The sequence below is a fragment of the Vigna umbellata genome, chromosome 5, assembly GCF_029865625.1.
Source record: "Vigna umbellata cultivar VRB3 chromosome 5, Vumbellata_1.0, whole genome shotgun sequence".
Classification (NCBI taxonomy): Eukaryota; Viridiplantae; Streptophyta; class Magnoliopsida; order Fabales; family Fabaceae; genus Vigna; species Vigna umbellata.
Genome location: NC_142169.1, coordinates 27,536,212 through 27,550,847, shown reverse-complemented (window position 1 = coordinate 27,550,847; position 14,636 = coordinate 27,536,212). Strand labels below are relative to the sequence as shown.

The 14,636-nt window shown below is 33.7% G+C and overlaps 2 protein-coding genes across 4 annotated transcripts; both read left to right on the top strand.

The window, feature by feature from the left end:
* Positions 1 to 606: 606 nt before the first annotated feature.
* On the top strand, positions 607 to 4,841 carry LOC124830245 (protein IQ-DOMAIN 2-like). 3 transcript variants are annotated; one of them, XM_047303902.2, is made up of 6 exons: positions 607 to 858; positions 1,530 to 1,636; positions 1,712 to 2,026; positions 3,014 to 3,235; positions 3,343 to 3,462; positions 3,954 to 4,841. In XM_047303902.2, the coding sequence occupies exons 2-6, from the start codon at positions 1,562 to 1,564 to the stop codon at positions 4,635 to 4,637; spliced, it is 1,416 nt and encodes a 471-aa protein (XP_047159858.1). In that variant the 5' UTR covers positions 607 to 858; positions 1,530 to 1,561; the 3' UTR covers positions 4,638 to 4,841. The 3 variants fall into 3 exon arrangements, with proteins under 3 accessions (XP_047159858.1, XP_047159859.1, XP_087972815.1); XM_047303903.2 differs by having other exon boundaries at positions 607 to 1,003; XM_088116689.1 differs by having other exon boundaries at positions 607 to 1,636.
* Positions 4,842 to 6,924: 2,083 nt separating this feature from the next.
* Positions 6,925 to 13,146, top strand: LOC124830243 (DEAD-box ATP-dependent RNA helicase 57-like). Its single transcript, XM_088114970.1, has 13 exons — positions 6,925 to 7,171; positions 9,168 to 9,329; positions 9,420 to 9,549; positions 9,641 to 9,774; positions 9,860 to 9,951; positions 10,073 to 10,169; positions 10,344 to 10,424; positions 10,514 to 10,746; positions 11,148 to 11,342; positions 11,453 to 11,543; positions 11,966 to 12,088; positions 12,365 to 12,515; positions 12,626 to 13,146. The coding sequence occupies exons 2-13, from the start codon at positions 9,249 to 9,251 to the stop codon at positions 12,823 to 12,825; spliced, it is 1,608 nt and encodes a 535-aa protein (XP_087971096.1). The 5' UTR covers positions 6,925 to 7,171; positions 9,168 to 9,248; the 3' UTR covers positions 12,826 to 13,146.
* Positions 13,147 to 14,636: the final 1,490 nt, after the last annotated feature.

Sequence of the window (14,636 nt, the reverse complement as noted above, 5' to 3'; positions counted from 1 at the left end):
ACAAACATATATAACTTTTAAAATCTAAATAGAAATGTCATTGTTACCAAGAAGAATATGTTAAGAATGAGGAGTCATTGTTTTGAAAAATGGTCACTGGATTTAACCAGTTTACCAACTTCTCAAAACATAAGTTCGTTTTGAAAAATATTAATTATTTCGTCATTAGTAACAGTGATAAACATTAGTTGTCTAGTTACAAAATAAATGAACCAATAAATGCAAGAAAGAAACTGAAGAAAGAGCATATCAACCGAGAGAAGATATATTTTGTAGTTATACTTAATGCTAACAAATAAATATATTACATGAAAAAGATTGGAAATTTTTTAAAAAAATTCAAGAATTAGAAGACATGAATGCGAAGTGTGAGCACCACATTGGTCATCATCACCAACATGATTCACTCGTGAGTAATGACATATATATTATAAATTTGTATACACAATTTTCGACATATATATATTTTCTCCTGTACATAACTTATTTTATTCATTGACATTTTCCAATATTATGAAATTGATTTAGAGCAGAATTATCCTTGATTAGGTTAATTTGATTTTGATTGTTTGAAGATGGTAAAGCTTAGGAGGGCCCACTGTTACCAACCCAAGTGGCAAGGTCTCAAATTCTCAATATCAGCAGAAACAGCTGCTCCTGTAATTCAAACTATCCTGTAATAGCATTTGGCAAGATCTGATTTCCCTCTTCACAAGAAGAGAAAGAGAAAGAGGGTTTGCTGCTGCAAGCAACTCTGAACTTAAAGTTCTAATCTTTTTTTTTCTTTTTTTTTTTTCTGGGAGAAACAGAGTCAGAAGAAACAACATATTTGAGATCTGTCACTTTGTTTCACTTCAGGTACTGCCGTTTTACATCTTCATTGGACCCTCCGAAATTTCAACTCCGTCTCTGTTTTCTTATCCCATCTTACACTTTCCCACTTTCCATTTTCTCTGCAATTCCCTCGTATTCTGTTCTGTTCCCGCAATTTCTTTCACCACAGGTATGTTCCTGCTCATTAAACCGCTTGAATCTGAATTCACCCGTCATTTTTGTGGGAAATGCAAGAGGGGGAATTGATTCAGTTGTTCTCTTTTCTGGTGAACGAGGTTTAGAAACCTCTTCGTTGGTTTTACGTGACGTGGTTGGATTTCATTTATGGGATACCCAGATAGAATTTATTCAGAATTGAGTAGTATTATTAGGAAATTTGAATGGCTTTTTACCGTAAAGCTTGTTATTTTTATTTTTTTTTCATTTCTTACCGTTAATTCCTTGTTATTTTATTTTCACGACAATTTTCTCTTGCAGAAGGTTTGTTCTTTTCCGTTTCTTAAAACAAGGAAAAGAATAATTATGCTGTGAAGGAGGCTTGCGCAATTATTGAGACTCTTCCTCTTTTTTAGTGTCAAATTTACTATCTAATAATGACATTTAATGATAACAGCAGATGTCATTGGTTAGGAAATAAATTCTTTTGGTTAGTGAGGTTTCAGATCTTTAAATTTACTCTCTTTTTTTCCTTTTAGTGTGAAGGATCAGATTGAGGAATGCCAAGAAAATGGGGAGGAAGGGAAATTGGTTTTCAAGCGTGAAGAAAGCTCTCAGCCCCGACTCAAAGGAGAAGAAAGATCAGGTTTGGATGAAAGTTAATTCAACTTTTCTCAACTTTCTGGGATATTTCTTATATTTGTATCACTCAATTTTGTAGAAATCAAGTAAATCTAAGAAGAAATGGTTTGGGAAGCAAAAATTACAGACTTCTGTCTCATACTCAGAAGCTGATAAGCTGCCACCGCCACCATCTGTTCCTCTGCCAGAAGAGATTAAATTAACTGATATTGAAAATGAAATCAGTCATGATCATGTTGTTGAAGTTGTAACTGCCGTTGAAGCCGAGGTACCTGTTCCTCCTGTTCAGATAGAAACTGTTAGGGTTGAAGCTGCTCGAATTCCTCGTTTTGCTGGCAAACCAAATGATGAAGTGGCAGCAATCAAAATTCAAACAGCTTTTCGGGGATACTTGGTATGGGTTGCAATTTTCGTTTAGCGAACTATAAATTTACTTCATTAATTTCTCCCCTCTCACTCTTTTTTACCATTCATTTAACTATTTAATGAGAGTAGTTTTCTTTCCATAAAAATCCTACATAAAACTTGCTTGTATATGTTTTAGAGATGATACAATACAAATAACTCTACAGTGCTATCAAATCTCAAGTAGAAAGGATTTATTGAAGTACAAAACTTTGGTGGTGTTCTTCAATCAAAGTTGAAATTTTGTCTTGTAATCTATGTTGACCTTTAATGTAAGCCATAATTATGTGTTTTAGTGATATGAAACTCTTACGTTGATTAAAGAATACCACCGAAAGCACTTAAGGAAATGCATTTTTAACTCTTTTATTTTCAAATATGGGTTATGAACTCATTGTTTTGTAATAAAATGTCATTCATATTCTTATTGAGCCTTATAAAGAACATATCTTTTTAGTGCAACTCCACCTTTAATTCATTTGGTTGGGAACCAAATGAACCTTTAACTCAACCATACTAAATGAATGCGTTCCTCTCCTTTTTTTTTTTTCTAAATTATTATTAGGTTCTACAAAGGGAGGGTTGACATTGGTCAAGAAAAAAATTCTGAGTAACATTACATCGTTACTTAGCATTTTCTATACCAGTGGTATCGTGTTAGTTCAGTTCTAATGATAAATGTGTTAAATCCAAGCTAAGGGTGTGAGATAAAGAAAGTAGATTATTTTTAAAATTTTGCTACAAGAGAAAAGCTTTTGTCACAAGAATATTGTATCAATTTCCTGTTTACTATATGATTAAAAGTTTTACTGTAACATAAAAATTTAACTCTTTAAATTTGGATCTGTACAGTATCTTAGTTGAATGTGTTCTTACACACAGCTATGACGCTGACAGTATCAATGAATTGTAGCCACACAAAGAAATTGTTATTTGAATTACTTTTCAAACTAGAATTTCTTTTGAAATCATTTAGGCAAGAAGAGCATTGCGGGCTTTAAGGGGACTGGTCAGGCTGAAATTACTGATGGAAGGGTCGGTTGTAAAACGCCAAGCCACGAGTACCCTCCGATCTATGCAGACACTGTCTCGCTTGCAGTCTCAGATTCGTTCCAGGAGGATCAGAATGTTGGAGGAAAATCAGGCTCTGCAGAGACAGCTCTTACAGAAACATGCAAGAGAGCTTGAGAGTTTGCGGGTCTGGGTTTCATTTCCTAATTTATTTTGAAAAGCTAATCATTTTTTACATTTTTGTATGTTGTGTTTGGAATGTTGTTTTTAACTTGCTACCGATTATCATAATAGATGGGAGAGGAATGGGATGACAGCCTACAATCAAAAGAACAAATCGAAGCCAAGTTACTAAGCAAGTATGAGGCTGCTATGAGGAGAGAAAGAGCATTGGCTTATGCATTCACTCATCAGGTTTTTCTATCTATCTCATCAATTTACACATGTGAGAAAATGGATGAAAAATTTAATATAAACTGATAAATCTTTAAAATATATCATATATTATAAACACTAAAATGAGAAATCAAGCATCCTAGTTGTACAATTGTCTATACTCTTCATTGTTCCCTTATCTCTTGAAGCTGAAACTTAATCTTGTTGAGTGCATTAGTCTTGTCACCATCTTCAAAGCCATATCCTCCTCTTAAATCTCAGCACTATCCTCTCTGGCTGCCACATTTACGAACCAATGATATGCTAATAATTTTTTAAGCTGCTGCAATAAGTTATTCTGGTATTTACTTGCTGAAATGAAGTGTCATGTTATGTAATGTGCTTGGTATATTTTGATGGAAAGTATAGAGTGTCTTCCCGTGATATAATTTACAATCATGAGGGCAAGTTTCTCAATTTTTCAAAAAAAATTAAGGGTTTAATATTCTGTTTAAAACAAAACTTGGCAGCAAAACTGGAAGAACTCATCTAGATCTTTAAATCCTATGTTCATGGATCCAACAAATCCTGCCTGGGGTTGGAGCTGGTTGGAACGATGGATGGCAGCCCGACCATTAGAGAACCGTAGCCAGGTGGATAAAGAGTTAAATGATCATGGATCCGTGAAAAGCTCAAGCCGCGGCATTACTGGTGGGGAAATCAGCAAGTCATTTGCTCGTTTTCAGCTCAATTCTGAGAAGCACTCTCCAACAGCCAGCCAAAATCCTGGCTCACCCAGCTTTCAGTTCACTCCTTCCAAGCGAGTTTCGGCATCTGCTAAGAAATCAAAGAAGGCAAGTCCAAGGGGCAGCTGGATTACAGACGAGGACTCTAAAAGCTTGGTGAGTGTCCAGTCAGATCGGTTCCGGAGGCACTCGATCGCAGGTTCATCGGTGAGAGACGATGAGAGCCTTGCCAGCTCTCCAGCAATTCCAAGCTACATGGTGCCAACTCAATCTGCAAAAGCCAAATCGAGGACACAAAGTCCATTAGCCCCAGAAAATGGAAAAACTGAGAAAGGATCCTTTGGGACTGCAAAGAAGCGGCTATCTTTCCCAGCTTCACCTTCCAGGCCAAGGCGCCATTCAGGTCCACCAAAGGTAGAAATTAGCTTAAATGCGGAGTTATCTGTGGACAAAGTTGTGGACAGTTGACCATACAGGAAAAAGGATGGAAACTGTTGAATTGGAATTGAAATATATCACTGAAAGAATAGCACAAAAGGAGTTCATTTAAATTGAGTGTTCCATTTATTTATTTTCCCTATTTTTATGTGTATCCTAAAGTTTCTTGGAGGATTTTGATTTGGGGTGATAATTGTTTTACTTACTATATTTATCAATTTGTATCTTCATTCACTTTGCTCTATCTGCCCTGAGGGGAAGATATGCGATTCATGGCCAAATGACAGAAAGGACAAATGAACTGTCCGAATCCTTTCTGTGCTTCCCCATCCAAGGACAAGTATCATTCTGGTCAAAGTTCCTCATTCTTGATTCTTAGTTGTGATATAAATGTAAATTCAATTTCATTGCCAAATTTCTTTGATGCTACAATGTTCTGCTTTGAAAATTGAAATATAAAACAACCTTAAACGAATAATACACCTGTGAATGTGGTCGGCATCACTGAACAGTGTTGTTGTAGCTTATTTTATTTATTGCCTTACCCATCTTATGCTGTTGAACAGAAAAGGTCTGTATTAGCATGCACTTCTTTTTATTAATCTCTCATATTTTCAACTCCTTTTATCTTTTCTTTTTTTGGGGTGAGGATTGAGCATATCCATATTTCATGAATCGGTGGTTGAAGTGGGGACTTCCAGCTCATTTATTAAGTACTATGATGGAAGATCCAACTCATATTGGATAATGGCATTGTCAGATACAGAATTTCAACTTGAATTTATTATAATAAAACAAAACATTCAGGCTTCAGGGGATTATCAGTTAGATTCAACATGTTGTTACACATGAGTCTTGAAAACCTTTTTGTCTGAACCAAAAATGAGAATAAAATAAACGTTTTCTCTTTGCAACTTTAACATCACAATGCTGAACTCTATAATAAGTTCCTAAACAATTTTTTGTGGAGTTCATGTTTTCATATCAGGATGAAGAACTATATATGCATCCTCAGGCATATACTGTAGGAGACTACCCAGAGGCAATTTCTATACATTAGTCCATTTTTTTTTCTAATACAAAATCATATAAAATTGAATATATATTAAAAAGAAGTATTTCTTATTTTTGTTTGAAAAGGAGTAAAAGTAGGAGTTTTTATTTGCAAGCAAAAATGTTATACGGATAAAAGGATATTTCTAAAAGGAGCATTCGTGAGGGAATACTTTTTTATTTCTTTAAACAGCTGTACATTAATTATCCCCACTTTTCAAATTAATTCAAACACCAAATATACTTGTCAAGACAATATTTATTTCTCCTAATTTCACATAAAAAAGTAATTAATCATCTTCAATATTTGTGAGTATTCTTTATAGCTGCGAATGGTAATTTTGAGTAATAATCCAAAAGTCCAATTAAAATTATCATAATTGATTTTGTTTTAGTAACAGTAAGTGACTAAACATGTGTCTTGGAAATGATTTTCGTTAAAAAAAAATCATTGTAGTTTATTAATTATGTATACTTTAAAGACTTATAATAAATCCACAAAAGATACCTAAAACGTGTTCGAACTTCTGTTATATAATAATGCACCTCTAGAATTTATGTTCAACTTGATAAGATAACACCTTCTCTGGGAGGTTTTCAACTTATAAAGGATTCGTATTTACACTTATTATTAGGGAACTCTTAACACTTTTTGTAGCATCATAACTTTATTATCTGGAAAAGTACCTGTAAAATTTATTTTGAATTAAATTAATTTTATAAAACCGAATTCATCAAAAGTTACGTTTGTTTAGACTTTTTATGTTTAAATTTTGGAAACGTGGTGATTTATTTTGAGTATTTTTATTCTAAAACCAAATTAATAGAAGTCAGTGTAAATATTTTCATCCAATATATTAATTATGCATTTGAACATCTAAGTCTTTACTTAAAACCATCTTGGGTCATATTTCAACATGATTTTAGATGATACAAATATAAACCCTAACAAACTTTATCCCAAGTGAGTGAAAACCAAAGCATTTTGCTTTCATGATTGCTGCCACTTCCTTCCCTTATTATTTACTGATGTTCGGTTAGTTTCTACTCTGGTCTTTACATCTAGGAAGTATATCAACCGATTTGATTTTTTAGTTTTATTTCTCTTTACTTTGCTTCTTTCTTAAAATCTGTGATTGAGCTGAATAAAGAAAAAGTTCTTCTCCATGATGATGGTATCTTGATACGCGTAAGGAATACGCCACATCTCTTTTGTCTTCCCATTATTCAAAATTTTAAGAACCCTGAAGAATGCTCTTTCCAGAATTCTTAAATTGACTTAATTCAAAGGATACATAACCCACAGTTCCAAAACGGAAAAAATGGGCTTTAACAACACCGGTCCAGAACCCAAATAAGTCTGGGCCCAAACTTATTGACATAAACCTAATTGTCCAGAAATATAGGCTCTGACTCAACGCCGTTAATAAACACCACCACCCTCAACTGCGGCGGCTGCTTCTACGGCTCCATCTTCTACCTGCGCAGAACTAAACCTTCACCACCATGGGGTAATGCAACCTTTTTGTTTTCAACAACTATATCATTAATACTCTTGTTTCTCAATTTTTAAGAACATATGATAAGTTGCCTTTTTATGATTTTTTTTTTGTTTAATTAAGGTGTTTGTATGATGTGGCCTTTGTGATTGAGTTCATAGATGTGTAGTTGGTTGTTTAGATCTATGTACAGTCAAATCTTCTCACTAATTATTCTCAAATGTCATTCCATCTAGAAAATGCTTCTTGGCGGACTCATTAACTTCATATTAAATTAAACTAAATCCTTATATTTGGGAAATCAAGTCATCCCAAACATTAATCTATGAATAGGCCGCATTCAACTTGTGATGATGTTTGAAGGAGACATATTTTGTTCATTAATCTAGGACATGGATTGATTCGATATTTCTACCTCGAAAAGTGTAATGATAATATGATACACAAGAAAAGGAGATGAGAAAACTTTAGAATTTACACATGCATTGTGTTCTAAGCCATTGCATCCTTCTTGCTAAAGTTTTCTATCAAGTCCAAGTCTGTGCTAGGATTATGGCAATCAATTTTTTGTCTCTTCATTTCTTGATAGCATTAAAAAGTAATTATGCTATCTATAATACCACAACAAGACCACCGTAACAGTTAAATAAATGGATAACTCAGCACTACTTGAACCCAACTTCTTTTCAATTTTACATACAAATATAGAGATATTTGAGTCTTTGACCCAGAATTTCATCCTCTTCCAAGTGCCTCGTCATTGTTGATTTCTGGCAAGTCCCATGTGATGCTAATTACATGAAAGCTTCCTTTTCTTGTTTTTACCACACGTTATGATCAATGGGTACTTGCAAGATATATAGTAGAGTGAAAGTTTCAATATTCTTAAGAAGAATTTTGAGAAAGGAAAAAAAAAATTAGACGATTTTCTTATATGTTAATTTTGAAACAACCCATAATTTTTTTTATAAATTAGCTAAAACAAAAATTAATTTAGCCTGTTAAAAAACTTTAGTCTAATTTTGTCAAAATACTTCTAATCACATAAACATGTATATATGGTCCGAGTTTGATCACTGACAAAAACAATATTTAATAAGGTTTTACTTATTTTATGAGAGTGTGATGAAAGTTTCGAAATACTCGTGAACTTATAAAAAAAAATACATTGACATTCTCTGTAATTATATAAATGGAAAATTATAATTTACTTGTGAAAAGAAAAAGCGAGAGAGATCAATGTCTCTTTCTTTGATCATTGAACATACATTAAATTTCAATTCATCAGTTCATGCTCGTTTCCCAAAATGTGTGTGTGTGTATATATATTAAGAGTTAACAAATTTATCGTGCATAAAGGCTTTATGATCGGACGATCATTATGTAAAACATTTCTACACTATTTACTGAGAAAAACCTTCACGCTTGCATGGTATTAAAATTAAACTAAATTTTCAAGTCATCTTAGCTTCAATTGCACTTCTTTCCACCCATTTTTGGCCATTGCATGTGAAGTATATGGCCAGAGTGTCCATTCAATCTTCTCAGGGTTTCTCCTGCGTGGAAACTATGTTTTTTTCTAATGTGGGTCATGGTGGGGTGGTTATGTATGAGTTGGTTCATACCTTAGTATTGTGCATTCCATTTGTGCTCGAAACTTTCAACCTCTAACTATATTGTGGTTGATGTTCCGAAGGCTTCTTTTTGTGCATTTGGTATTGCATTCACCAGAGTAGCGTAATTCGATTTTGTATCATTGTATTAGGAACAAATGCATAGTGGAGTAGGACTGTTGTGGTGGCTTTGTTGTTTTAAGACTGATTAAATTCCTTTTATTTCTTTTCGTTAACAGCAAATAGTAAAATAGTAAAAAAAAGATAATTGATATTTTTGACACACAAATATACATTCATTTGATATTATCTTTATTTTATTCTTAAAAAAATACCAAAGTTCAATCTTTTATGACTATTTTATTCTTATAATATAACTATTTTGAAAAATACAGGCCGCAGTGAGGTTGAAGAAGGAACTGCAAGATCGTGCTTGATTAAAGAAACCCCTGTATCATTTGTTTGTTCCATCTCCAATGGCCAACGACTCTTCGTTTCTGTTTTCCGGCATTCGTTTCAACAGAAAGAAGTTCGGCGCCGATATCGCCAGATTCCAGGTACCTTTCTATCTATCTTCATCACATACGCTTATTGACTTTTACACCACATACAATTAATAACTGTTATTTTTCGTTTATTATGAAAAGAAAAAAGATAACGATACTGATGCGGCGAAGATTTGGAGCGTTGTCAGAGACGGAAGCGCAAAAACGAGGGAAGCAGTAGAAGAGAAAACAGCGTCCACGAAGAAGAGGAAGCGCAAGGGAAACTCTTCTGGTATTCACATCATCTTGCTTTGTTTTACACTATTCCGGCTCTTGTATTCAACGTATCTCACTGTTGCTTTGTTTTCGTAAACGCATAAAAGAAAATGTTGAAGGATTCAATGTATTTAGAAATTCCGCATCTGTGGCGCAGTCTAGTGGCGAAGTTCAAGCTGATCAGGAGTCTATTGAGTTAAGTAAGAAGAAGAATAAGAAGGAACAAAATCGACAATTCGAGGTTCCTTTTCTGTTTTGTGCAATTTGTGTAATTACAAATGTTAGTAAGTTTGTGCAATCGTTTCATATATTGAACATGTTTTCAGCGGGACGCGATATTCAGAAAGCAGCACAACATCCATGTGTCTGGTTATAATGTACCGTCTCCTCTTCAAAGCTTTGACGAATTGAAATCAAGGTATCTTTCATGAGAATATTATGTAGTCCATATCTGAGTAATATCCTGCATTCTTTTTGCTTCTTCTGGTATTTGGTTTGCTAGAAAGGAATGATTCAGAATATTAATGAATTGTTTGCAGATATAAGTGTCCATCGTATTTGTTGCGCAACCTGAAGGAGCTTGGATTCAGAGAACCAACGCCTATTCAAAGGCAGACTATTCCAGTACTTTTAGCTGTACGAATTATGTTAAGTTACTTGTAGTATAAGTATTTTTCATTTGGTTTTCTCTCTTCAGAAAACTGTTACTGAAGTTCGGTCATGATTCATAAGTAGTTTCTATTGTCTTTGGGATAGGTATAAACTGTATATTGTTTTAAACTGCTGTATTTCTTCTATTATTTGTGATAGGGTCGTGAATGCTTTGCGTGTGCACCAACTGGTTCTGGGAAAACCCTTGCATTTGTATGTCCAATGCTTATGAAGCTTAAGGTATTTTGCTTATTTTCTCCAACCCGGTTTGGAGTTCTCGATTTCCTGTATACTCGGTTCATATAATATATGTATTTTATGTTTTACAGGACCCAGAAAAGGGTGGCATTCGAGCTGTTATCCTTTGTCATACCCGTGAATTATCTGCTCAAATATTTCGAGAGTGCAAAAAACTTGCCAAAAGAAAAAAATTTGGAATTAAGTTAATGACTAAAAATCTCTTAAGAAATGCTGATTTTTCAAAGTTTCCATGTGATATACTAATATCCACACCACTGCGATTGCGGTTGGCTATCAAGAAGAAGAAGATTGATCTCAGCAGGTATGATGATTGCCGTATAAGTGTCTTTTATAGCAAATATTTACCTTGAATGCTTATAATAGTTGGTTTATTGTTGCTCTCTTACTCTCATTATATTGCAGTTTTTTATCCTAATAATTGATTGAGCTATGATTAATTAATTATCAATCAATTGCACGTATGATAATCTTGGATCCATTCTTTTCAATTGTGCTTCTATTAAAGCGGCATGGTCGGAGTGCTACAAGTGTAGCTCGACTTTATTGATTATAATGCTCAAGCATTATAAAATTTTGCCAGATTCTTTTAGATGCATCTTGAGATTGTGTCTACAAAGTTAGTAGCAGATATATGATGTGATTTATTAGATAGGTCGTTGTATTGATTTTTTTCATTTCTTCCAACTACTTTGGATGCTTCAGAGTGGAGTATCTTGTCCTGGATGAATCGGATAAGCTGTTTGAACCCGAATTATTCAAGCAGATTGATTCTGTTCTCAAGGCATGCTCCAACCCCTCAATCATTCGCTCGCTTTTTAGTGCTACTTTACCTGATTTTGTTGAAGATCGAGCTCGAGAACTTATGCATGATGCTGTTCGTGTAATTGTTGGCAGAAAGTAAGTTCAATGCAAAATATTTGCAAAAATGATGCTCCTGAGTATATCCTTAATGCAGTTTTCGTTTACATTATTTTGTAGATAATGTCTAGTTCTTTTATTTGAATCAGGAATATGGCTTCTGAAACGATAAAGCAAAAATTGATTTTTACTGGAAGTGAAGAAGGAAAACTTCTTGCAATTCGTCAAAGTTTTGCAGAGGTAAATGGTTAAACTAATTCTTTAGATAATAATTCTTGTCAGTGCAACTTTCATAACTTTCATAGAGTCAGAGGGTTGTGTGTCTCACAATTAAACTATAATTGGTTTTGGTGTGTTTTAAAAGAAAGTCCCTACTATTTACTATTAATATATATTTTTCTATTGTTATTTTTTTGTAGTCTCATTTGTTTTACTGATTATACGCTACATGCATACAATTAAGCTTTTTGTTTATTCTGGGTTTGGTGTTACATAATGTGTCATGAACATAATATAGACTTGGAATGTTTAATTATATATCAGTTACGTTCGCTTGGCTTTGGAACTTGCAAAATGCATATAATATTGTAGTCCCTCCTATCAGCTATATTGGTATTTTTTAGTTGCTTTATTTCTGACTTATATTCTGCAACGTCTTGTAGAGTCTAAATCCTCCAGTATTGGTCTTTCTCCAAAGCAAGGAACGAGCCAAGGAGTTGTACGGTGAACTTGAATTTGACAACATTAGAGTTGATGTCATTCATTCTGATTTGTCTGAACAAGAGGTAGTTCTAACAACATATGTTTATTTGAAAATACATAGAGAATCTGCAACATTCCCCCTCCTCTCCGAAAAACATCAAAATGAAAAGAAAACTGATAAGTGTGTGACCAGGGTCTGGTTTTTAATATTTGAATGAAGATGTCAAGTATAATGTTCCTTATTTGTTAATATATATTTTTTTTTATCGTCAACATATGTACTCCAAATCTAAAGCATACCTTTTCATTTAGCAGTTTTTTGTGATTTATGAATTCTGATCTCATACATTTCTATGAAGCGAGGAAATGCTGTCGACAACTTCAGAGCTGGAAAAACATGGGTTTTGATTGCTACTGATGTGGTTGCCCGGGGCATGGATTTCAAAGGAGTGAACTGTGTGATCAATTATGATTTCCCTGATTCTGCCTCCGCATACGTCCACAGAATTGGTATGTGCAGCTATACTAAAGTTGTTTAAGATTTGAGAAAAGATATTTATAGGGATTATAGTTCCTATATTCACGAATTTTTATTATTTGCTAAAATATTCGTTCATTAGGTCGTTCTGGCAGAGCAGGAAGGAGTGGAGAAGCTATTACGTTGTACACAGAGGAAGACATTCCATTGTTGCGAAATGTTGCTAATCTAATGGCAGCATCGGGCTGTGAAGTTCCGCCCTGGCTCATGGAGTTGCAAAAAAAGAAGTGGAAGAAGCACCGGCCCAAAAGAGATTCAATCTCAACAAAACCAGACCTATAACAACATAGAATGAGAACACGAGTTGAACCCAGAAAGTTCCGGTAGTATTTATGTCTTAACAGGCCAGGCAGCTTGGTGTTAAGATTTCTTTTTTACCCATCCCCAAAAGTTTAATTAACTCATATTACACCCAGTTTGTATAGAATGAGTTAATTTGTTGTACACTTTTTTGTTACATAGGAGGCCTGTGCATAATTTTATTTCAGGATCAAATAGTTTCTAACTTCCTAGAGAAACGTCGCCACTTAACCCACGGCTCTCTGGACAAATGTAAGCAGAAAAAACAAATAATGAATCAATTTGTCATTAGTTAAATTAGTATTTCGCTAGTCTCGTTTTAAGGGTAACTAAAATGGTCTGCTGTCCGATTTATGACTGAACTGGTTAGCCAATCGGTTTGATCGTTTTGGCAGATGAGAAATTAAGTAGTTTAGTATGTAATCTCTAATAAAAAAAGGAATTGAATGTAAATGTTCAACTGTGATTGGAATGACAATTAATTAATAGTTACAATACAACTAATAATTGATGCAAAAACCAGCGGTCGTCGGAAAGTCATAATAGTCACGAAATATATGCACTTCTGTCAAACCTAGTTATTTGTAATTCACTCAAAAAACACAGCCAACTACTGTTAGGATTTTTAAAATAATATTTCTACGGAAGTAAATTATACTTAATTGAATTGTACAAAAACTTGTTATATTAGTTTACTTTCTAAAAACCGAATCGCTCCTAAATATAATTGTTTCAAATGAATCGAACTATAACTTATTATGTTTGAATATATACTTTAAAATATGTCCATAGGTAACAATTCAAATAATCTAAATAGTTTAATTAAGTTAGAAACAACTTTGAGTAAATCAATTTGACTATATTCACTCTTACTATAAAAAATTTAACTTAATTTAGTTTTTGTCAAACCAATTTTAAACAATTCAATTCAGATTTCTAATAGTTAGGTTTAATATCCTATTTTGTTCCCAGTTTCGCTCGAAAATGTCAAATTAGTCCATCCTTTACAAAATGCGTCAATTACGTCCTCACTTAATAAAATTTGCATCAATGAAATCCCTTCCGTTAAATCCGTACAAACGGCGTTACTTAATAAGAGAGAAAAATAATTAACGCCGTTTGTACGGATTTAACGGAAGGGATTTTATTGATGCAAATTTTATTAAGCGAGGACGTAATTGACGCATTTTTTAAAGGATGGACTAATTTGACATTTTCGAGCGAAACTGGGGACAAAATAGGGTATTAAGCCTAATAGTTCACTCCAATTCATGCATTTTTTTTTCTACCCTTAATCACTACTACTCCAATATAAAAGGAAAACAATGATAAGATGTTACTTTTAAAATTAACTGTGACAGACTCACCAAAAAATTAGTATAGATTTTGGAAGGATTATCACTATTGGTGAATGCGTACCAAATGTTAATGTCTAACCTCTGACAGGGATCATAACCATGATCCAACATCTGCAACCATAAATCTTCAAGCATTGTGTAGATTTTGCACCTCTTCGGAGGAGAACTGTCTTGTGAGAAGAACATGTGTTAGTGTATTTTCTGCAGTCCGGACGAGTTTTACTGAAAGCAAGAAGAGTTTTTCATGCAGTAATATGAGGGTCAAATCCCCTGATTTCTCCATAAAATTCTCTGCTTCATAGAAGCATCCAGCACGAGCAAGCAAATCAACCATGCAAGAAGCATGCTCTTTAGAGGTTTTTTTAACTCACTTATTAGTGAATAAATAAAAGAATATTGATTCCATGAATGAGTTAAAATTGACCCGAAACTGTA